General features: G+C 56.5%; 1 protein-coding gene across 1 annotated transcript in view; it reads right to left on the bottom strand.

The window, feature by feature from the left end:
• Window positions 1-25,025, bottom strand: part of RUNX3 (RUNX family transcription factor 3) — a gene marked incomplete at both ends in the record, with an annotated part of 60,166 nt that overhangs the window by 7,301 nt on the left and 27,840 nt on the right. The window contains 3 exons of the mRNA XM_082832628.1: window positions 8,933-9,037; window positions 16,629-16,785; window positions 18,667-18,935. Of these exons, the coding sequence (XP_082688754.1) occupies window positions 8,933-9,037; window positions 16,629-16,785; window positions 18,667-18,935 (531 nt within the window). The remainder of the gene's footprint in view (window positions 1-8,932; window positions 9,038-16,628; window positions 16,786-18,666; window positions 18,936-25,025) is intronic.

Raw genomic sequence — 25,025 nt, 5'->3', positions numbered from 1 at the left:
AACTCCTCACCAGGCTTGCTGAGGTTTGGAAAATGGTGTCCTAGGGGCCTGGAAGGTGTGAGATGACTCTTCACTGCCACTGGGAGCGAGGGGACAGAGGTGGGGACTTCAGAATGGGCCTGACTTCTGATTTTCAAAAGGGGGATGCAATGCATTCTGGTACCCACAGGCCCCTAGTCTTGCTACACACCCCTGTCACAAGCTCAAACAGGCATGTGAGAGCCCTTAGAAATGGAACAGGTTGTCCCAGGAGCCTCAATGGGCTCAGCAAGTCACCAAGAGCCAGGGACCCACTTTCCCCTCCGAGGAGGCCCCAGGCCCGAGCCCATGGGACATCCAGCTGCCAAAGTGAGACCACCTGGCTCCCAGCCGGGCCCCCCACTGCGCCTCCCAGGACCCTTGGCAACAGGGAAAAACGTGGGCTGGGGGTAGTTTGGCTGGAGCTGGGGCCACCAGGTTAGATGACTATGGGGGCTGGGCAAGTCACTTAAATGAGGCACATGGGATGGGTAGGGCCTGGGGCAGACTGGAGAGGGTGGGCCTCGTAGAAGGGGCCGTTGCCATCCAGTCCAGCTGACTGGTGCCCTGGCGGGGGTGGACCCCGTGTTGCCAGAGCTTCCAGTTTACCGGAAGCCATAAACCTGCTTTTATGTGAAACCTCCCGTATTTTATGTGTTGGCAATTCAAATACTGAAAACAACAACAAAATAACTCGACCACTTTGTAGAACATGTCCTGTTCAGGGGCTGCCGGTTTGCATCCTCCAAGCTTGGGATTTCATTTGCTGGTTGGTTGTCTAACCTTAGCCATCGAGGACTGGCTCATGGATACCCCTCAGGACGTGGTCTCTAGGGAAGTGCCGGACGGCCTGGCCTCAGTCCTGATCGGCCTTGGAGGAAACGCTGTTGCCCTGGCTGCCGAGGCCACTGAAAATGGCAAGGCAATGTGGATGAGCTGGGGCATGAATGAAGTCAGAACAATCTCAACAGGCAGGAAGCCGGCTGGATGGATCTGGAGACCGCAGACTGACCTGACGGCAGCTCAGGTGCAGAGGATCTGGGTGTCTCAGTCAACCACAAGCTTGAAGTGAGCCAGTGGGGTTACACGAAAGCTGGTGCAAAACCTCAGGCCTTGTTGTTATCGCCACTGGCTAATAAGGTCCCGTTTCTGAGTCACACTGTGCACCATGTGTCTAGAGATACTCCTGTGGGCCAGTGGAAGGAGGGAGGGGTTCGCAGCCAGCCTGGGTCCGAGGATGGGCTCTGCCGCCTGGTGGCCTCACCCCTTTCCCCCACCCACCCCAAGCCACGGTGTCTGCATCGTGGTGCCCTCGCAGGTCGTGGTGCTGGCCAAATAAGGTGACCGGACGCTCTCCACCCACCTGGGGCCCCACCATCTGCACGGTCACTTCTACCCCAGCCTGTGCCAAGGGACGCAGGATCATCATCCCCACATAGAGACCAGGACACGGAGGCCAGGATGCTAAGTCCTGTCTGGGACACAAAGCCAGGACAGCGGAGCTGGCGTCGGCACCCAGACCCCGACTCCAAGTCCAGTGCTCTTTCTCCTGACACTTCCCTTTTGGTCCCATTGTACAGATGGGGCCACTGAGGCTTCAAGATGAGCCCTACACTAAGCGGTTGGTCTGGGATATAAATCAGGTAATGTGGTCCCAGAGCCCACGCTCCCACCACATGCTGCTCTGCCTTCACACAGGGCAGACTTCCTGGAGGAGGAGTTTTAACAGCACTTGGGGAACTGCTTCCTTGTTGCTGTGGAATGCTGGAGCCACGGCCCAGGAGGGGCAAGGGGGAGCTGAGGTGACTCCACGTGGCCAGGGCGCCACAGAGTCTCAGAGCCACGGGGCCTGGGCCTTCACACTGGGAGCAGAGCGGAACTCCCTGTGCCTGAGGAAAGAAGATGTGCCTTCAGAATAGACCTCTTTCATTCGGCTGCCCACAGTGAGAGCTGGGTGGGGAGCCCTGGCCCAGCTCACTAGGTCACCAGGGGCCCAGCCCTTTCATGCTGGGACTCAGTTTCCCATCTGCACACACTGCTCACTGAGGCCCCTCTAGCTTTGAAAGTCCCTGACTTAAGACTGCAAGACTCAGCCACTGGCCAGGATGAGGCCCCCCACGGGCACCCCCATCACCGCCTCCTGCTGCTGCTGCTCCCAGGGTTTCTCTAGTATTTATTCTCTGCCTCTTCCAGGAAGCCCCCTTCTCCCAGCACCTTGCAGGCTAAGAGCAGTAGCTAGCAGGAACGGAAAGAAAAACAGTGGCCGACACTTACTCAGTGCTTCCTCCACTCCACTGTCTAAGCGGTTGACACGCTCTGCCTTGTTTCACCTGCATTATCCCCATGAGGGGGTCTACCACTGTCCCTAGTTCACAGGTGAGAAAACTGAGGCTCAGTGAAGGTCAGGGACATGCTCGAGGTCACATAGAGGCACCTGGCCACCTTGTCTTCCCGGAGCCCATCTTGTAGGAAAGGAGCCTGGGTTTGGAAAGTCAGGGGCTCCAAACAATGGGTGTTAGGACCCAGCCCGGGCCCAGGGCCCAGAGCAGGTGCAGGATTACAGGCCTGGAAAGAAGAAGATGAGAGGGTCTCAGTGGACTCCACCAGGAGCCCTGCCCTGCTCGGAAGCTCAGCGCTGAGCGTCCAACCCTCTAATCACACCCTGCTCTAACCCACCAAGTCCCTCTGCTCCTCTGGGCCTCAGTTTCCACAGCTGTCAAGTGGTTATCATAGTGTCTAACCCCTGAGTTGAGGATGAGCTGGAGGACAGGCCCCAAGTGTTTCAAGGTAGAGCACTTTGTGCAGAGGAGGGGGACTGCCTGGGGACGGCCCCACCTTGGCCCTCTGGACCTCGCTTGGGCTGCCTGTCCACCTGCGGCGCCTGGGCTCAACTCACTGACAGCCCGTGGGACGGCACCTGCTCCGATCCTCACTTATGACCCTCCAGGACCCAGCGGCCCAGGCCTGTCCCAGGCAGCTCTTACCCACTGGGCCACAGCTGTGTCACCTGTGAAGTGGAGCTCACACTCTAACTCCTGAGTCTGGGGACAGGCCGGGAGAATTAAACAGCCCACCTGGCCATGGCACTCAAGGAAGGCACTCTGGGTTTACAACCCCTCCTCAATGGATCTGGACAGTGGGAGGGCCCAGCCTCACAGGTGTGTGAGAAGGATAAAAGTTGGGGGAGGAACGCTGGGGCCCAGCCAGGTGGGTGACTCACCCGGCATCCCTCAGCACCGGGCCAGCACCGGGTCCCCACACCTGCCAGGTACCTGGCGCTTCAGGGGGAAACCCAGGGGCCATCAGGGCCACGCCCTTGCCTTCACACTGGCCTGACACAAGCCCCCGTGATGAGAGTGGCAACCGCTTGAGCAGACGTCTACGACGTGCCAAGCACTGTGCCAGGCAGGCCACGCGTGTCGTCTACAAGGGCCACGATCCTCTGAGAGGCCGCTCTCATCACAACCATTTTACAGATGGGAAAGTGGAGGCACATGGTCAAGGTCAAACCTGGACTGGTCAGCGTGTTGCATGGAGCTCAGCTGCTAAGGTCTTGACTTCCCAAGACCTCCAAGAGAGCAGAGCTGGGTTCCTTGGCAGTGAGGCCCGACTGGCAGGAGGCCAGCTCAGTGTCCTGCCGTGGTGGGGTGAGGGGGGCAGGAGGCCAACGGGAGCAGGGAGCGGGGAGAAACAGAGCTGGGCGGGGCCCCAGGAGCAGCGTGGTCTGCAGGCAACAATGTGGGCCCCAGCCATGGGGCCCTTCTCCCATCGGAAGCCACTTGGCCACCTCCTCGGCTGCCCGGCCTGGCCCTGGTGCGGCCACATCCCATACACAGCAGCCACTGTCTGGCCAGCCGTGGGGTGGGGCACCCGGGCCCAAGGCCCGCTCTGCGGCCTGTCAGGAGATTTACTCCTGGTTCCTAACAGCCGAGCAGAGTCGTAGGTGGGGGCTGAGCCCCAGGTGGTCTGCCGTGAATTGGCCCCCTGTGAGCAGATGAAAGCCAGTCGGTGGCTAGGCCAGGAACCAGGCGGGTGGGGGGCCAGCGGCTCTCCCAGGGGCACAACTGGGGCTTCCAGTGGCCTGGGGTTGATTAGGGGAACCGGGGAGGTCCAAGGTTAACCCCTTCCCTCCTGCTGGGTGCACTCCCCCTGGGGGCGTGGGGTCCTGGGAGCCAGGGGCCAGGAGCAGTTGCCTCTCCTCAAGCTGGGCATCCCTCCAATCCCACCTGGAGCTGAGGACAGAACTGTGGCAACTTCAGGACGGCCACAGTCCTAAAGTTGCAGGCTCAGGGTCACTTTTCCTGCCCATGTCGTCTCCCGCCCCCAGCAGCCCCAGTGGCTGTCTGCTCACCTCCTTCAGGCCTCTGCTCAAATGTCACCTCTTCAGGAGGCCTCCCCTGTCCCCCTCCCACTGTGGGTCCCCGCCCTGCACTCTCCACCGCTCCCCCTCGACCCCCAGCTTAGATTTTCTTTGCAGGGCTTCTCACTACCTGAAATTAAACTAGCTAATCATCTGTTTACCTCGTTTATTTATTCAACAAATATTTACTGAGCACCTACTAAGTGCTCACGTCCGTGTTCCAGGGTCTACATCAATGTCTGGCAAAGCAAAGAACCCCCACCCCATGGAGCATATATAGTAGTCAGGGGAGATGAAAAATATGTGAAATAAATGAGTGAACTATATAGCATCTTAGGAGGTGATAAGTAAAATGAAAGCCGGGAAGTGTAAGGGCGAGAGGGGGATGCCTTTGTGTTTGATTAAAACAGCGTGGTCAGGGGAGGGCTCACTGAGAAGTGTGAGTAAAGACTTCAAGGTGGGAAGCAGCGAGCCACACGTCTGGGGTTGTTGGGGGAGGCGTGTCCCAGGTAGAGGGAACAGCAGTGCAAAGGCCCTGAGGCAGAAGTGTGAAGCTGCCCAGTTTGAAGACTGGTCAGGAGGCCAAGGTGGCCAGAGTTGGGTAAGTGAGGAGAAGGGTGTCAGAGAGGAAGGCAAGGGGTAAAGGGCACAGATCAGGTTGGGCCTCGTGGGCCATGGTGACAACAGCATGGTTTACCATTTCTCCCCACCCCTAGTGTGTGAGACCCAAGAGGGCCAGAGCCCATCTGTTGGTTCACTGCAGTGTCCCTAGCTGCTAGAATAGTGCCTGATACATGGTCGGTACCCAGAAAAATATTTGTTGAAACCATCCCATGTACACTTTGGGGAAGAAAGGGCCCTCAGGCAAGATGTCAGAACAGCCCCCGGCCCATGGCCTCAGGCAGCATGGAGAACCTGTGTCCTGCCCTCTCAGCTACGGCACCTGCTAAGCCTGGGAGACAGGGTGAGCAGTTCCTACACTGCAGTCTACCCCAGGCTCGCCAGGCGCTACACCGCCTGCTGCCCCGTATATTGGATCCTGATCCACTGCTTCTTTACCAGCCCCCGGTGACTCTGAGGGACACCAGCACCGAGAACCTCAGAAACCAAGGCCACACAGGCAGGAAGCCACCAAGCCAGCCTTCAAACCCAGCCGGCCACCTGGCTGCAGACTGGGCACGCTCTGCAGGGCAGCGGAGGGGAACGACCTGGCCACAGAACCCACAGCCGGGCCTCGGGGATCTGCAGGCGCCTCTCCCCGGCTCCCGGAACCAGCCTCTACTCCCATCCCTCCCCACGGAAGGCTCAGCCCTCACACGGAGTCGGGGGTCACAAAGCAGAAGAAAAGCCCCGAAGGGAAACCCTGTGACAATCCATCAGGGTTGTTGGGTGCCTCCTGCAGGCCAGGCAGCTGTAATCCAGTAAAGCTCACAACTCCCCGGAGCAGAAGCTAATACCATCCCCATCTTACAGACGAGCACACTGAGCTAGGGAGGCCCTTCTGAGCGGCCCTTGTCTCCCTGAGCCCCAGGCTGGAGCCCCTGCGGTGCACCGAAGCTCACCCTTGGGCAAGTGGCTCGGTCTCCTGGCCTGTTTCCTCCTGCGGTTGTCGAGGATCAATTAAGAGACTCCGGGGGACTTCCCTGGTGGTCCAGTGGTTAAGACTCTGCGCTTCCAATGCAGGGGACGCAGGTTCTATCCCTGGATGGGGAACTAAGATCCCACATGCCGTGCAGCACGGCCAAAAAAAAAAAGAGACCCTGCACAGGGCCTGGCACACAGGGAGTGCTCGTTGACCAGCAGCAGCTGAGCTGCCCTCTGACCACTTATAGGTGGGGAAACGGAAGCTGGGAAAGGAGGAAGATTTGTCCAAGGTCGCAGAGTGAAGGGCAGGTTGGGGCTGGAACCCAGGGTGCAGGTGAGACCTGCCCTGAGGGCCGGGCAGGGGGAAGGGCAAGCAGGTGCTCAGATGGGAGACTGGGAGATGTGCCGCCTCCCACATCTACTCTTTTCTGTAAATGAGCCTCTGCTAAGACTTTGTTTCCGGTCACTGATCTGGCCCGTACCGCCTTGCTTCTGACTCCAGCTTCTCTCCGCTCCTGATTTCTTTCCCTTCCTCTTGCTGCCTCGACCTATGCCACCCCTTCCCCTACCAGCTCACCCCGAGAAGGGGCTGTCTCATGTCTGGGGGACCTCAGGAGAGACGAGCAGGCAAGGACTTGACTGGGGGCTTCCAAGGGTAGGGCTGAGCCTCCAGCCTTAGCCAGTGGCCTCGGCTGGGGAGGGTGGGCAGCTGCTCTGGGCTGGGCAGGGCTGAACGTGGAGGGTTCTGAGGGATTCCAGGCATTGGCCGGTCCCTGGGTGCCTTCCCCCCAAGCTCCCAGCGCCCTCTGCCTCTACACAGTGGGTGCTCACTCTTTTGTGGAGTGGCTCCTAACAGCTCATCATCACGTTGAGCCCAACCGCGGCTCCCATTCATCCTGATTCTGCCCCTGGAGACTTCGAGTACGATAGCACCTCCCTCAACGGAGACTTGATACCTCTATTACTATGGCCTGCATTTCTCAGCAGCCACCCCGCTGCCGACCAAGAAAGGTTCACCATCGGCTAACGGTGCTAGTGGTGGGAGTACAGAGGGGATGCCAGGTACCAGGGATAAGAGAATACCACAGATACAGAGACTCACAAGGACCCTCTGCTACAGCCAGATGCTATCCACAAGCCATCACTGATCTCCAGGCCTGCAGGCTGGGTGGTATCAACCCACTTCCTGGAGGAGGCAGCTGAGGCCCGCAGAGATCAGACCTTGCCCAAGGTCTCCAAGCCAGGCAAGCTGGCTCAGAATCTGCTCTCTGCACCAAGGGCTTATGGCTCACAAGGGCTTCCCAGCCATCACCACCTTGAGACTCTTGGGGTCACTGACCCGGTTCATAGATGACAAAACTGAGGCCAAAAGGGAGCCATGATTGTTCAGAGCCACAAAGTCCAAGACCAGGGGCATGGACCCATCCACATCCAATCCCAGCAGGAAGGACTCAGCAGGAATCTGGCCAGGGCAGGTGCCAGCTGGGAGGTGAGTAACTTGGGCCTGACCACCAGGTTCAGGAACCCGAGGCAGGGTGGAGGAGGTATGGCCCTGAGAGGCCTACAGGGAAACTCTTCCAGGGCCACCGGGCCCAGCTCTGAGCCTTTCCTAAGTGGCCAGGTACTGGAGTGGGCCCAGGAACTGGACAGATGGGGAGCCAGGCCTGGCTGGCCCTCACTGGCGCTGCCCTGGTACAGCCACACCCCATTCTCAGCCTCCTGCCTCAGGCCCACTTAGCCCTGGAACTGGAATTGAAGGCTGCCTCTGGGAAGACTGGCGCCTCCCTGCACCTGAGACAGTGTGACGTCCTGGTCAGGTTCTCAACATCCCCAGGGCTGGATTCTCTCCTCCCTGGAACTAGTGACCCTTTGGTTCAGGATCCCATGAGACAATAAATGTGAGAGGGTTTTCTAAATTGTAAAGGGCCACAGTTACAAAGAGAAGGACACGGCAGCTCTCAATACACCAGGCATGAGCATGCCGTGAGTGGGGGCCAGTCCACACAAGAGCCCTGCTCAGAGCTCAGGAAGCAGCCAGTCCAGCGATGACCAGCTGCTTCTTTGTTTCACTCATTCATTCAGGGAACACAGGCCTCAGGCCCACTGCGGCAGCTGCCCCTCCAGTTTCCCCAGTCTGAATCTGCAAACTCTAGGTCATTCAGCAGGCAGAAGCAATGAAACACAAACTTTCTTTGATGCTAAAGTGCACGGATCAGGGCTCCCTGCACAGAATATGTGCTCAATAAATATTTGCAGAATCAAATTTGCATTCCTGATCTCAAGATGTGGGTCCTGGGGTCAGGGTGTCTGGGCTCTATGTGACTTAAGTCACATGCTAAGACTCAAAGAACGTTTCCAAGGAGGGGATCTGGCCTTGCAGCCCGAGCAGCCCCTACTTCTGATGGCTCCCTCCCTCCGCCACTGGCAGAGGAAACTGGGGTGGAGTAGAGCAAACCTGGCCCAACCTCCACCCGCAAACACACACACACCACACACACACCACACCACACACACCACACACACCACACACACACACCACACACACACACACACACACACACACCACACCACACCACACACACCACACACACCACACACACACATCACACACACCACACACACACACACACACACCACACAGACACACACACACAACACACACCCATCCTTTTCCTTTCCTTAAAGGTTGCAAATCCATACTCCCCCAGCCGGCCCCCAGTGGGCAGTCATCCCTTGGGGTACAGGGAGCCAAGGGCAAGTCAGGTTGGTTCAGTCATCGCCTCTTCCCAGAATGGCTTCCTACAGCCCGGGCTAAGCACAGGCACACAGTCGGGGCGGGGGTGTGGAGCGGAGGACTGCCGTCCGCCACCGCTCCCAGGATCCAGTGCCATCTGTCTGACCTCGGCGACCGCCCTTCCCCCGCTGGGCCCTCCTCCCCGACCCAGGGGGCTGAGTGGCTCCGGCACTTACGTCTGGGCTCCCGGGGTCCATCCACGGTCACCTTGATGGCTCGGTGGTAGGTGGCCACTTGTGTGGGGTTGGTGAACACGGTGATGGTGAGTGTGAAACTCTTCCCTGGGGGGAGTGGAGAATAAAGAAGAGGTTGGCACCTGGAGCTATTCACAACACCCTGAAGCCCTCATCTTCCAGAAGGAGCAGGTCTCTCTACTTTGAACCTGGGCAGAAGATAGGGTTTTGGGTAAAATTCAAGCTGCTGGGGTTGGCATGCAAGGCCCCAGGAGGTCTGGCACCAACTTTACCACATTCCCCTGCCCCACACTCTGGCCACCCTGGCTTGCTTCCTCCCTGCTTCTTGGCCTTTGTTTGTGCTGTTCCTTCTACCTAGAGACCCTTGCGATTTGGGAGTGGGGAGCTCAGATGAGTACATATTTTTTTTTCATGAAAATAATTAGTGATCTTTATAGAAGACTTTGAGAACACAGAACATATAAAAAAGAAGAAAAAAGAATCACCCACAGTTCCACTAGCCAGAGATAAACACTATTAACATTTATTTGGGTATTCTTTCCTGCAACCCTTTTTGGGCGAGTGTGTGTTTTTACATAGTTGCAATGACACTAAAATAAGTATTTCCGTACCCTCTTTTTTGTTCACTTAACATCACATCATAAGCACTTATGTCATTAAAAATTCTTCATAAACTTCATTTTTAATGGCTGCAAAACATTTCAACTCATGGAAGCCTCACCTTTGACTTATCCACCTCCTTACTCTTGGGTGTTACCTTGTTGCTAATTTCTTATTGGCGTGTGCAGCTGGGGCTGAAAAAGGACTGATTTGGGAACTGCAGACATTTCATTTGTAGACACAACTGTTATTTCCAGAGCTCTGTTCTATTTTTAGATAGACATTTGGCTCCAAAGTCTCCATTCAAAATTCCTGAGACGGGAGAAAACTTTTAAAATCATCATTTTTGTTTTACCATTTAAAATAAAACGAAAATGGCCTTCTGTTTATAAAAATCTTTGTCTACATCTCTGCTTACTTCCTTAGAATAGATTCCAAGAAGCGGTGAGTGATTTCATCGCGTCAGAGGGTTGGGAGGGATTCAGGGGCATTAATCTCTCCGGTGAGATGGCTCTCTGGAGAGGATCGTCGTGATTGGTGTGGGCCCGAGTCTACCGTGATGCTGTCAGCATCTTCGTGACCTCATCTATCAAGGTGGAAAGATCTCTTAAACACTCTTGACTTTGTCGCCTTTGTTCTACTACTAGTGAGACTGAAATTTTTTATATGTTTATCATCTATCCTAATCCAACACAAATCATTGCTTCATGGTCTTTCATACTTTTCTATTAAGGTTTCAATGCCTTAAGGAAAAATCACTCTATCAAGCTTGTTAACACTCTCCTGTCCTGTTTGTGGCAGTCGGTTTCCCACTTCACTGGCCTTTACATTTCGCTTTCTGACACAAGCTGATTTGCATTTTCAGTTCTACCTCTTGCTCGTGATTTCTCCTGTCATTTTGTGTTTAGAAAGGTTACCTTCAATAAACACCATCCTCTCTACCTTCCACGTTGAATTCTTTGATTCTTCTGGGGGTTTACTGGTTGGGTTTTTCTTCAAAGGGCACCCCAATTTTCCCAGCACCTTTACTGAAGTGAGAGTCCCCTCTCCCGCCCTGTTCTCTACCAGCATCAAAGTCTCCATGCGTGTGAGGCTGGGGAGGGGTGTGGGGGGAGCTTCGCTGACCCTCAAGTCAAATTGGCCTCCTCCTGCCCTGCCCCCGAGCACCCCTATCTCTGGTCCCCAGTTACAGGCCTGGGGACTCCCCGAGGGCAGGGGCTGATGGCCCTGTGCACCTGTGTCCCCCCAGGGCTGTCCCCATCCTCCCAACACGTCTCCAGGGCAGGCAGGCCTGATTCCATATTCCCACTTCACAAGTAGGAGACGAAAGCTTGGGGGGGCGGCGGGGTGTGAGAAACGGTAGCTTAGCATGGCTGGTACTTGTTGATCGGTGATGGAGGGAAAACTCCAGCCTCAGGAAGAGGACAACCCGGCACAAAAGAAAACCAGACAGGCTCCCAGGGCCACACCCAGGAACCCAAGGGCTTCTGAGACTGGGGGGATGTAAGGGGGTAGGGGGACAGAAGGGGTTTAAATTGAGGTGTGACTCAAACTGGGGAAGAGTGGGGCCTCTCTGGAGGGATTTGCCAGAGCTGCCAGCTGGAGGCAGGGGTGGAAATGCAACCCACTCCCGACCTGGAGCTCTGGGCCAGACACCCACCTGGCCCTCACTCAGACCACAGGGGCGCTTTCCATGCTTTCGGAAACAGGAAGTGCAGAGGCCTCCCGCTCCAGGCCCCACCCCTCCTGGGACCCTCCTTCCCCCCTTGCTTCCCCTCACTCTGAGGTCTTTTCCCTCCTGGATCCTTCCCCCAACCAGTCAGGCCCTCTCCAGGGGTCCCTGGGCCTCTGACCCTTCTGTCACCTCCTTGGTACCGCAGGGTGCCAAGCCGCTGGGTAGTTGAGGTTGACAGCCCAGGGCTGGATGGGCCCCTGTGCCCCGCACTTGCCAGCTCCCTGGAGTGCTCTATTTCTCACCTTCCTTCCTTCAGGTCATCACTGAAAAGTCCCCTTTCCAATGAGGCCCTCCCTGCTCACTTTATCTAAAGGAGGCTTTTTTTTTTTTTTTTAAGGAGGCATTTTTAACTTGGCATCCCTCTTAGAATTGAGCGGGCTCAGAAACTGGGACAGGAGAAGAAAAAAATGACAACTGTATTGTCCCTAGCCTCTAGCTGAAATTTAGCGTCTCTCTTAAGTATGAACGTAGGCAACAAACCACAGAGGCATTACAGCGGTCCCTGTGACCTTGTCACCAACAGACGTCACACACATTTACATATCACATTACAGACGTTGCAGATTTCTTTAAATATCTTTCATGCTCGTCACAACTTCAAAGTCACGGTCGTCATCAGACCCGTTGCTAGATCTTGTTATTCAACAAGCTAACAAGGCAGCGCATTTATCACAATTTTTAAAAACGTTTTGCTATGTTTTAATATAATTGGTTTTCATTGCCATCCTTTGTATTTTATTTCATTCTTTAAAAGCACAATTCTGAGACTGTCAAAGGGGTCCATGGGGTAATGAAAGGTTAAGAAGCCCACTCTGAAGCGCCACAGGCCTCCCCACTCCCACTCAATCTGCTTGGGTTCCCTCCTAATGCTTATTACTTCTAATAATCTACCTACCTATTTATTTTATTTTATTTTGTCTCCCTTTACTAGATTATAAGCTCCCTGGGGGCCAGAACTTTTGTCTTGTTCACTGCTATGTCCCCTAGGACAGCATCTGGCATATAGTAGGTGCTCAATAAATGTTTGTTAAATGAATTAAGGGCAGAGGTTACTGCTCCCACTTTACAGATTAGAAAACTGAGACTCACAGAGGGGCAATCAGTTGACCAGGTCACACAGTATCCAGGCAGAGTGCCCAGGAAGGTTAGAATGTACTGGAGCCTGCCCCTTCGCACCGACCCTAAGCACCTACTCCTGGGGAGTGAGGAGCCCCCACCAGGCAGCAAACCACAGGCTTGCCCTGAGGTCACCAGCCCACCTTAACAGCTTCCTCCCAGTTTCCAGGCCTGACACCACCCCTCCCAGGTACCCACAGAGACCAGGGAGGGAGGAAGGGAGGGGCTGGCACTTGGGAGCAGGAGTGGGAGGGAGGGGCAAGTGTCAGGTGCCACAAGAGGCAGGCGCCCCACGAACCACAGGTGGGGAAAGCTGTCTCCCTGAGCGCCCATCACCTCTCTCTCCACCTGGCGGCAAACCCATCCGCCCACCTCTCCACTCTCTTAGAGCAGGAAGCTGAGAGGACAAAGGAGGTGGACAACTGTGCAGGGACCCCGGGCAAACTCTCAATCAGCTGGGAGCCCAGGACTTGCAAATCAAGGTGCTCCCACCGGCCCTGGTAGGAGGCGGAGAAGTCCTGTCTGGAAACAGTTGCTCCTTGGGGCTGAGAGTGGCTGTAGGCGTCCCCGCAGGACCTGGGTCCCTGGATGGAGCAGCAGACACAGCGGGGTCTGGCAGTGTGCCCTTGGGCAAGTCCCTGTCTCTCTTTGCCTGGGTTCCTGTGGGACAAGCCCCACTCACTGGGGCCTCATGGACAGCGGGAGGGGACATCTCTGGGGGCCTCTGGATTTGTTCAATGTCGACCAGGAAGCCATCCACTCCTCCCCCACCAGTGGTCCCCCTAAGCCTGCACCTTCATGTTGGCTCCCAAATCTGTCTCCACACACTACAGTTTCTTTTTCACCAGGTCATGACAGTTCAGGAAGTCATGTTGTTTTCATCTTTACCTAGGCCAGTGGCGCCCTCCTAGATAGCATTTTGGGGATGTGTGCTGCGTGGTCCTCAAGAGGTGGGATGTGGAAGGCAGGGGGGGATGCAAATGTCTAGCACTGCACAGGGCAATCAACTATTCACTCTTCCCGTGTGGGAAAAACTTGCTTATGTAGATTCTCTGAGCCATGAGCCTAACTCAGTTTTAGATAAAACAAGGAAGAAGGTTTTACACTCTTTTGATAGGTACTGAATTTTCTGGGAGGGAAGACAATTCTTTTTTTTTTAAATTTTGCTCAGAATTTTGCCAAGAATTGCTCACAGCTTCAGCGAATCATGCCATTGACGGCAGTGCCACGTTCAGACTGAGTCACGTACACCTGGCCTGTCGGGTCGGCCGCAGGGGTCACGGGGCTTCAGCTAGAGGTGCAAACACCCATCCACCTCACAGTGTCTGTCATCTCGCCCCAACATTTACATATTCAAATAGATACATTATTATAAGTTACTTTTCCTTTTTCTCTCCATTATAGCTATGGAATTATACAGATTTTGAATATGCACACAGGTGGATAGATTAAGTTATCTTGCGCGTCTCAATTGTAGGATGGTAGAGGGCGTGCTGCAAAACTTTGTTGTAAGAAGGGGCACTGCGTCCGGCAGGGCGGGCACCTTGGCCCTAATCACTGCAGGAGAATGACTTGGTTTTCTTCCCTTCCTTCTCTTGGTTTACACCTTCAGGCTTATCGTGAGAGCTCTGGGGTGGTATTGTGCGTATGCCTTGTACGGAAAGCTATCCTCTTGGAATTAAGACAGATTCAAGGAGTAAAATGCAAGGAAACAAGCAGAAGTTTCCATCTGGTTTCTTAGCTCTGGCAGAAGTCAGAGAGCCAGGGAAAGGCTCCGAGTCCAAAACCCCAGCCTGTCCTGCCTCCTAAAGTGGCCCAAACTGCCTGTGTCAACCACCGATCTGTTCCTCAGAGGGAATTTCCCAGTGGGCAGGAGGGGCACAGCAGATGCGGAGCTGCATGCCACAGGACCCCTGTGTCCTCCTATCTCACTGCCAGCCGCCTCCACTTCTCCCACTCGACACTTCACACTTTCTGGGTTTCCCCCACCCCCGCCCAAACCACTCCGTAGTAATCAGAAAATCAGTGACTGTCACCATTCAAAGGGACTGCAAAGATCTCCTCCAGTCCCAGGCATTTGAAGTAACAAAATCTCTGACCTGTATCCAGCTCTCAGCATGTGCCAACTGATATGCTAGTACCCGTCTCCTTAATGCTCACAAAAATCCCACGAGGTAGGTAACATTATTATCCCCATGTTACAGACGATGAAACGGAGACACAGAGAGGTTAAGCCATTTGCCCAATATCATCCAGCAAGTCACTGGCAGAGCTGGAACTGAAATCCAGGTCGGCTGGTTGTAGAGCCCAGGCTGTTGAAGACCATGAGCCTCCAAGGTCTGAAAGTCCCGTCAAGTTCCACGGGCATCGGAGCGCCCACTCAGGCCTCTTCTGCCTCCCAGGACCACTGAGACTGGCAAGAGAATAGCTGTGAGGATGCCTCATAAACCCAGCCTCCTGCATCTCCCAGAGCCATGACCCCAGCCTCAGCCTTGCCTGCTCCAGGAACACGCTGCTACACAATGCTTTGGAAACCTATCTCCCTCCCGGTGGGCCTTGCAGGGTGGGTGCGGGTCTGTGGGTATACATACCACAAAGAAATCGTTTTCAGCAGCAGAAGGGCCAGGCAGGGTCTCAGTAACACAGAGAATCACCGTCTCTTCGCTTTCTGGGGTTCACCTCCCAGAAGAGGGTGTAGGTGCTTTACTGGGCTCCCAAGACCGACCTCCCCTTCTGCTGCAGCTGCAGGGGGCCTCCCTCGCCACCGCCATCTGGGCCTGCGGACCTGGCCACCACCCCGCCGTCCAACTGCATCCAAGCAAGCTACCACCAGCCAGCGGCGAGCGACTCTCCACTCAGGGCTGGGGCTGGGATTAAGTTGCAAAAGGCTTGAGAGATTGGGGATGACAAAAGGGGCTTGAAGACTAATTAGGAGCAGCAATGAAAGCTTAATTCATAAAAGCAAACATTTTCCATCCATCAACCTGCAACCAGTTAAGGGCAACGTCTGAAAGAAATCTGGGCGTGGGGAAGGGAGCCAACAGGAACAGGAAATGTTTGAAAGAATGTAAACTATTTCAGTTTCATAAAAAGTAACAAGTAAACAGTTATTACATGCAAATAATGCCCTGGTTTTAATTAATGCTGAAAAGTCAAAATATGTTTGACATTTGTATGTATACACTGAGCGGCTGGAGAGGAAAAAATGGTGCCCAGATGCCCTTTTCCGAGCAGGACTGGCGGCTCAGAGGGAACTAAAACCTTAAGCAGGTCTTGTTTATTGGTGATGAAAAGTACCATTCTGCCTCCGCCTCTGTCGCAACTGGAAGCAGAGGGAACCTAGCTCACTTTCTGAAGCGGGAGGGGCCGGCTGGTGCTTGGGAAGGACACTCCCCCCTTTTCGGCAGGCTGGTCTTAAAGGGCCAGCGAGCCCTCAAGTCTCCATTTCACCCCGGCAGGGGTTCTAGAACGTCTCCACCCAGAAGTGATGACGGGTTTCAGGTCCCAGCAGCCTCCCACTCAACAGCCCCTGGCAGCAGCCACAGCGGCGTCTGGTCCCGCCTTCCTTCATATTGCCTGAGGAAGATCAGACAGGCAGGGTGGCACACCAGCCATGATTCTAGGGTGGGAGATGGCAGCCCTCAAGCTATGCTTTCCAACATTCAGCATCCTGCACTGCATTCGTTTCTTTTCTAAACCACCTTAAGGCTCGAAGAACTGGTGAAACTGTGGCTTCAGGAGACCGCAGCTGGGGAGAGGCAGCCTCAAAGTGTGGGGGAGATTCCACCCCAGTGGGGAGAGTGGCTGGGGCGCTGGGGACCTAAAGACCAAGGATTTGTCTAAATCAGCCTCGAAGCATCCTGCCAAAAAAGACTGATGAGGCCCCATTTTGAAGACAGTGATAGTCTACTATCTTCTCCCAGCACCTTTGTGAGACAAGGGTGCTTAACCGGGAAAGAGGGGAGCTGTGGAAGACTTCACAAGTTAGTAAACCCCAGAAATGGGAAGAAAGTTGTGTCTTTTCCGGCAAAAGACCCTAACGTTCTTCACATCCTCAAAAGGGTCTGTAACACCCTAAGGGGTTCCAAACCGCTGTTTTCGACAGAGCTGGCCCTGAAGACCTGTTTCTGGGGCTGCCACAGGGACCCCAAGACCTCGCTCTCAGCTTCCTTCTCCCCGCCTTTGCCATTGCCAAAGTTGGGCTGGCGCGGTCTCCCTCCCGCTCACCTCGCCCACTGCGGCCCACGAAGCGAAGGTCGTTGAACCTGGCCACCTGGTTCTTCATGACGGCTGAGGCGTTGCGCAGCTCAGCGGAGTAGTTCTCATCGTTGCCGGCCATCACTGTCACCACCGTTCCATCTGGCACGTCCCCCAGAGCCACCACCTGAGGGCATGGGGGCAGGGGGACAGCTTAGGAAGGTAGAGGAGGCCAAGGAAAGAAGGGGAGGAGCTGGGCGGGCAGCTCCCCTAGGTCCCAGGCGCACTGCAGATTTTTCAAATGCGGGTTGGAGAAGAGGTTTAAAAACAAGAGCGACCTGCCCCCCAGCACAACAAAAATCAAAGGACAAAATCTCTACCTTCCACACCCAAATCCTAGATCAACTGGCTAAGTCACGTCCTGAACAATTTATCCTTTCAATGAAATTTAATCTAAGCGAAAGCAGTGAATGAGCGCGGGCAGTATGTTGTGGGGTGCAGTTCCTCTCTTCCCTCCGGCTTGAGCAAAAGAGGAATCAACACGCTCCTAGCAACCAAGTCTCTAAATGAAAATAATATCATCAATAATAACGGGACTGCTCCCCACATTCAATTAATGCCAGAGCCCTTTGGGGTACAAAATGTGGCCCTGAAATGCAGCCCAGGCCCAGTTTATCTGCCTCTGCAGAGCCTGAATTTGTTATGCAGGGAAAATGCAAAATGCAAAACAAACTGGTGTTTTCAGAGGGGTTTGTCCAGAAAACCCCTTTAAAGTGAGAGAGGGGCTTTTGATAGCAGGAGGATGCACCTGCTGGGAATTGCAGGATGGGGGTGGAGATGCCCCCCTAATACAGTTTCCCCCACGCCCCCATCCCAAGGAGCATGGGGAGGCAGATGCCTTTTGAAAAGGAATCATACTGCAAAGGCAGTCACAGCCATTTAAACGTGGCCACCGCGTGCAGGGACTAGGGATCCAGATGGTAAAAATTTCAAGGAGAAAATGTTTGGGGTCTGATTAAAAAGGCCAGATTTCCTGTCAACATCCTGTCTTCTTTTAATTTCAAAGATTCCTTTTAAGCTCCAAGTGACAGTAAAACCTCCGATCTGAGGATTAAAGTCACACGGGCTTCCCCCTCCCCCTTCTCCCCGGGAGATTTTCCCCACTGGTATTTTAAGATGTCACCCGGGAGACCTCAAAGAGCCACTCATCCCTTTTTCCAATTTGGAGTCGTCTTAATGGGACCAAGGGCGGCCTCAGCTGCCAGGAGCCGCTGTTTCCAGCCACCTCAGGCACCCGCCACCCCCAGCCGCTGGCCCTTCCTGCCTTGCCCTTTCTCACGGCAGCTGTGAAAGGTTTAGGGGAAAACCAAGGCGTTTTCGTTTCATCTCGCTGCCCCCTTAAAAAAATGAAAATGAAACAGTCGCCTACTCCCCAACAAAGAGAAAAAGCTCCTCTGAATGACTGGGGGTTGCCAGGGGTGGGGGCGCCCCCAGTCTCTGCCTGACATTCGGGATCCCGGCCGCAACCGTTTAGGGTTCGTTTAGGCCCCCGATCCCGGCCTAGAGCCTCCCGGTGTAAAATTTCAGAAGCCGGGAGTTGACGGTGTGAGCAGGAAGTGTTTCTGAAGCAGTGCAGAAGGAGGGGTGCTGCTCCTCTGAGAGGAGGGTAGGCCCTCTCCACCCTCCGCACCCCGCCTCCGGTGTCCTCGCCCTGGTCCCGGGGCTCCTCTGCCCCGCTGCCCGCAGGGCTGTGTCCGAGGGATCCGGGCTGGGGAAGACCGAAGCCCCATCCGCCCGTTTCCGCATCAACATCTCTCCGCAGGGCTCCCCAAGGGTGGAGGGGCCAAATCCTCTAAAAGTCGTCCGTGTCGGGTGCATCCAAGAAGGAACGCCGAAGTCCCCGGCCGGAGCGCGCAGAGACCGCAAGCGCCCGTGGCTCGGCTGCTGGGCTCTAGCCGCGGGGTCGCGGGCATGTCCCCGCCCCTCCCTTTCTGGGGCCCTGGCTCCAGCAGCTGAGACGCCCGAAGGCGCAGGGCCGGTGTCCTCCCGCCCAGGGCCCCGCACTCACCTTGAAGGCGACGGGCAGCGTCTTGTTACAGCGCCAGTGCGAGGGCAGCACGGAGCAGAGGAAGTTGGGGCTGTCGGTGCGCACGAGTTCGCCCGCGTGGTCCGCCAGCACGTCCACCATCGAGCGCACCTCGGGTCGGGCGCGCCCGCCGGGCCCCACGGCCGCCTGCGCGCCCAGCGCGCCGCTGTTCTCGCCCATCTTGCCGCCGCCGCCGCCGCCGCAGGGGAAGGCCGTGGAGGGAGGTGTGAAGCGGCGGCTGGTGCTCGGGTCTACAGGAATACGCATAACAGCGGCCGTCAGGGCACCGGGCGGGCGGCGGCGGCGCGGCTCCCCCGGGGGTGGCTGGCGCGGGCGCCTCCTCGGCAGCCGCTGCCGCGAGAATCGGGAAAACAGAAGCAGCCGGGCCGAGGCCTCAGGGCGCAGGGGGCGGCGCCCGGGGACGCCTCCCCTGGGCCAGCCAGCCGTGAGGCCTCGCTGCCCCGACGGCCGCGCAGCCTGTCCGCTAGTCCCGCATCCTGGGCGAGCGGCCCGCGTGTGGCCGCCCTCGCGGCGATCCCGGTTGCCTTGAGCGCGGCGGGGCCCGCGCGGGCTGTGCAGCCACCGCCGCCGCCGCCTCCCGCCCCCGCAGCCCGCTAGCGGCCTCCCCACCGACTCCGCAGCCGCAGCCCCAGAGCAAATCCTCGAGAATCAAGTGGCGGTGCCGAAACCGCCCGCGAGGGGTTAGTACCCCGGGGCCCGAGGGGGCGGTGCCGGCCCGAGCGACGCGTCGTGCAGCCAATCGGAGCCCCCATCGCGGGCACCTCGGCAGCGCTCGCGGGGGAGGAACGGGGACCGCAGAAGGCCGCCCAACGGGGAGGGGCGGAAGGCTCCGCCCCGCCGAGGACGCCCGGGGTTGGGGGGCCCCCAGCGCGACGACCCGGGGCTCCTTGAGAGTTCTGGGGAGCCGGAGCCGAGGCTAAGAATTTGTTTAAAACGTCTAGTCCCTACAGAGGCTCATTTGCCGCCGCCTCCTGACCCGGGGGCTGCGGCTGCTCTTCTGTCGCCCTTCCCGGCCGCCCGCAGCCAGGCCTCCCCACTCCAGCTGCTTTCGGCCTGTGAAGCTTGCACTCTCAGCTGGGGGCCGTGGGGGCCTCAAGGCCGGTGACATCCAGCGGGGAGCTGCCCCAAAGTGGCTTCTCACTGCCCCTACCTGTCCCGCAAATTATTTTGACCCAAGAGCCTCCACCGCATATGAGATTACGCGCGAGCCAGAGGCCTCTGCAGCTCCCCAGCTCTGCGCGACTTTCCTCCCGGCCCCGGTGGCCCCGCTGCCAACCTGGGGACAGAGGGAAGGGTGTCCCTTATGCGCCCTCATCGGCTTGGGGGCGAGTAACCCCATTTCTCTCCGCTCTCCCCTCAAAATAACTTTCAGCATCGCGCAGGCCTCGCTGTGTCGTTCTTCGTTGTGGCGGCCTGAGGGTCTTCGAAAAACGCGGTGGGGCCTGAAAAACGCGAGTGTTTACTCCCGCCCCCCGCCGACCCCGCGCGCATGTAAACACTGTCCTGCATCGTGGAAGAGGACGCGAGTCCCTGGTGAGAGGAAAACTGTGCAGATAACGCAGGAATGGCTGCAAAGCTAAGGGCCCCTTCTTCCAAAGGAGGGAATTTTCATCCACCATGTGGATGCAAACTGGCTCCCGCGGGTCCACGCCCACCTCTGCCCGGGCGGTGCGCTTGGGCCACGCGGGCAGGGACCAAAGACAGCTCTGCCGAGGCGCTGCTCGCCGGCCCTGGGTCCTTGCTCCCACTCCCGGCCGCGTGGCCCAATCATTCCCCGGCGGCAAGCAGGCAAACAATCCCTTTCCCGCCTCCTAGGCCGGGCGAGCGGGCGTAGGGACAGGCTACATCGAGGAGGGGAACTGGAAAGATCAAGCCGCCATGCACACTGGATTATCGCCACAGATGCGCTCCCTGGAGTCTGGGGAACGAACGCGTGCAGAGCCTCCCCGCCGTTTTGCAGATCGGGTTGGATATTCGTTGTTTCCAGCACTCGACAGGTGCAAAACGACCGATTCCAAGCCTCGGGAGCAAAGAAGCATAGGATCTGAAGGTGGCTGCAAGATCTCGCCCTGGATCTGACCCCGGCGCATCGCGTGCCATTTCGTCGTTGCCAAACGAAATCAAGCCCTGCGTCCGCTCCAGGGAGGACCGGCTCTGGCCCAACCTCGACCACCTGGAGAGCTGATCCCCACCCCTGTCGGAGCCTCACGTCAGTCCCTCGGGCCATTTAAAGAACAGGGACGACGAAGGTCCATCACTGGACCTTTTTATAGAGCCTACACATCGGAGTTGCAGATCGCCGGGGCTCAGGCCCGCTCGCTCACGTGAGCACAGACACTAGCCGCAGAACTAGAAGAAAGTGAGGAATCGGGACCTTGGCGCATCCAACCTCTGGGAGCTTCCTGCCAGGTAGGGCCCGGGGCCAGGGAGGACGGGCGACGCCGCACTGCCCTGGAGCGGCCAGGACCCGCTGCCTCTGAGGTTCGTAAATCCGGTTTGTCGAATGGTTTTTGTTTGCAGCCATGCCCTTACTTGTCTCTCCGCCTGATTTCTCCCTCTCATCCTACGGCTGGTTTACAAATGGGTTTCCTGAGAATAGGACTCCTGTGGATCTTGGCACCTGGCATAGGACCCGTCATGGCTCCAGCCCTAAGGAAGGCTCTCGCTGCCAGTGGGCGCCAGAACCAGGGAACCTGGGTTGTAGACGTAGGAGGTCGCCGGGGCCGCCGGGGGAGGAGCAGTTCCGAGATCCACCGCTAGTTGACGCCTGCACTCTGCCAGCCGCGGAGATGCCCCGACAGGCTCTGCGCACAGATGTGCGCCAGCTGCGGTCCCGCGTTCAGGCGCCGCCGGCCGCCTCCTGCAAGCTGCCCCTTCTGGACAGACCTCTCGCCCTATTCCTCACTATCTGTGCGCTACGTATCGGACAAACCAGTGGCCTTGTGGTAGACCAGAGGCTGCCCTCTCCGCCCCCGATGGACAAGGACGCTCTCTGCCTTCGCATCTCGGACACCGGAGGGCTCCTGCGCCCTCCGACCCGCTGCAGAACGTTCCCTCTGGCAGAAATGCACAGTACTTTCCTGTCCTGTTCCGGAGCACCGGGGTTGAGGAGCACTCACAGAGGAACAGACCAGCTCTTTCCCAATTTCAACCTAAGGCAAACCTGCTTTGTCCCCACCCCAGACTGACAGACCTAGGGTCACACCTCTCTCTCTCCTTCTCTTCCCACCCCCTCTCTCCCCATTTTTCGAAGGACAGTTACAGTTGGAAAGCTCCCAGTCCCCAAGCTGGGACACCCAGTTACCCTGTCCCTTCCCCATCTTATGTGGACAGTCATCTCCTCTCCTTCTTCTCTGGGACCGATGGACAAACAGCCCACCTAAGGGAACGCCAAGTTGTCCACAGCAGGGGGAGGAAGCCAGGAGGTCTGAACCTACCTTGGCCCAGAGCTGGGTAAACAGGGACACAACCTGGAGCCTGCAGAGTCTGGGTTCTGGGAGCCACTCCTCCCGCCAAGTGTCCTCCACCCCTGGAAGGGGATCCATGGGGTCAGAATGACCCTGTGTCGGGCACCCTCCTCCTGCTGCAGGAGAATGTCTAGGAGTGCGCTCCTAGCGCACTCCCGGTAGTGAGGTGCCTGCACGTCTCTCCCCTCCCACCAGAGAGAGCGCTTCTGAGGGCAGGTCTGATTTCTAGGGAGTCCCAGTGCTTGGGGAGGGGTGAGGACCCCCCAGCCGTGCCAGATAGTGGACGTATATGCTCTGGAAAACCTAAGAGGTCCATTGGCTGTGGAAGGAGCTTTGGTCTGAGGTTCCACTGCCTGAGTTCTTCCACCACCTACTGTGATCTAGGGAAAATTGCTTAAAACCTCTCTGAGCCTCATCTGTTTCATCTGTACAGTGGGGGTAATAACAGTGGCCTCCTCACAGAATTGTGTGTAAAGTGCTTAGCACAGGCCTGGCACATAGGTGGTGCTCCATCCATTCTAGCTGGCACTGTTGTTTATACTAAAAAAATAAGTCCTGATCACCCCTTGTCCGGGACCTTTGGCAAGTCCCTTCCCCTCTCTGGGCCTCACATTTCCCATTTGTGAAATACCCAGTTCCCAAATTCAAAGCTTCCCCAGACTCGGAACCTAGTCCTTGGCAATCCTGTCCCCCTTGGTTCTCCTGGGGGCGGCCTGGGGGAGCTAAGGAATGTCCAGGCAGAGACAGCTTGCAAGAGGGTTTTCCAGCAACCATCACAGGGCTGCCGGTGCCTGGAACTTGAGGACTCACCTTCCCCTGGGCTCTCAGACCCTCACTCTGGAAACCCACTCGCCTCACCCCCTACCTCCCCACAGACACTTTCCCAAGTAGAAACTGACCTCAGCCAGCACTGTCAGCCCTCACGCCCTCCCCAGGAGGCGGCTGTTCCCTTTATCCTGAGTCTCATGGGAGCCCCAGTCCAGTGAATAGACAGAGGACAGTCATGCAGAAGCTGATGGTTTCTCCCAGCCCGACCTCCACACCCACTCCAGAGAGACCCATGGTGAAAGCTGTTTCTTTCCTAGTGCCCTGGAACCCAAGGTGGAACATTCCTGTCCCTCACTGAGCCTCAGTTTCCTCTTCTGTGGATGGAGGTCATTCTAATCGCTCCATTTCACAATCTGGCAGGGAGGGGCATTGTGTTTCACCATATGAAAAATACCATCAATTGTTCCATGTGAAAGAAAAAGAAAGAGAATGCTGCTGTTTAAACTAGGACTTGTCTGTATCCTTATTTCAGATATCTATTTATACATATGTAAGTTTTATTATATATGCTACCTATATATCATATATTAAAACATACATATCTAATTAGTGAGAAAGGGTCCTGAAAAACAGTAATACGGTTGAGGGGTTGCTGCCTCCGGCGTTGGGAGCCTTCACCCCCGAGAATCCATCTCTGAGGCTGTCCCTCCTGGGCAGCCTCTCAGGAAGGCTCCTGCTGATGGGGCTGGAGGAGGAGGACAAGTGGCTTCTCAAATTGCAGGGTTTTTTTTTTTTTTTTTTTTTTCACTTTTGGAAAGGGCCAGACTCTGAGGGGCGGGAGAGGGAGCTGGGGAGAGCATGGTGAGTAGGACACAGCTACAGCCTCTGCCGTTAACTGGCTGTAACTTTTGCCCAGGGTCTGCACCTCTCTGAGCCTTGGTCCCCTGGCCAATAAAGTAGGAAGAGAAGTAACAGCCATGTTGGCTGAGGTGTTATCACGTCCAGGCACTGTGTTTGGGCTTTAAGTGCGTCTTTTGATCCTCATGTGTACATGGTAGGTGTTACGCCCATTTAAATGAAAAGAAACATTGCTCAAGGTTTTCTGGGCTAAGGAGGACAAGCACCAGATTAAAAGCTCAATCTGACTCAAAATTCGGGTAGGAGGCACCTCAAATGGTTATATACGTTCCTCCTCCCTCCCCCCACCAGTGGTTAAATGAAGAAATGGGAAGAGCCCAGTGTACAGATATTGAAAGAGCTCCGTACGGTTAGCTGTGATGATGGTAGGGGAGCTAGAGGCAATACAATTTGTTAAACAACGGTGGACTTGGAAATCAGCAGACCCTTCAGACTCCGGGAAGCGGGTGCAGGGCTTGTCCGCTCCCACAGCCTGCTCTCTTTTCACCTCGGAACCGACTCTCCTGGGAGGAGGCTGACTCAGCTGTAGTCCCCAGTATACAGATAGGAACACTGAGGTCCAGAACGGGGAGAGACTTGACCTGAGTCACCAAGGAAGAAGGGAGACTTGGACGGAGCTCCTGCAAGGCCAGGGGGCAGCACCACAGCCGGGCGGCCTGACTTCCGCCCACCCTGCTGGAGCCCGCAGACGGAGCCGCGAGCCAGGGCTGCAGGGCATCCCTCCAGCGCACCCTCCCGGCCAGGTGCGACCCATCGCTCCAGGGGAAGTGCCCCGTCTGGCTGCAGGCCTCACTTTCCCCAACCTTCTAGGCTTTGGGCCGGCTCCCCGCAGTACCCCAGATGATTTTCACTGTGACCCCGGGTTGGAGCCTCAGGAGGTGCCGGCTCCCCTCTTGTCCCTGCAGCCGCGGAGCCCCCCACTCCCACTCCCACCCTGCTGTAGCTCCCCTGGGAGAGGGTGCCCAGTTTTGGGAATGCGAGAGGGAGGACGAAGGACAGAGGGGTGGTCTCAGCACAAGTGTGGCCGGGGGAGGGGAGGCGGCCCCAGCAGTAGCCAGGGAAGTGGATTCTGGCTTTGGCTCCCACCACTGGGTCTGGCCTTCCTACCACCCTCACCGTTCCTCACTTTGGTCATCTATAAAATGGAAATAATTCTGGCGGAGCGCT

Source organism: Leucopleurus acutus, assembly GCF_964270905.1.
Source record: "Leucopleurus acutus genome assembly, chromosome: 2".
Taxonomy (NCBI): Eukaryota; Metazoa; Chordata; class Mammalia; order Artiodactyla; family Delphinidae; genus Leucopleurus; species Leucopleurus acutus.
This window is presented reverse-complemented; position numbering and strand designations above follow the sequence as displayed.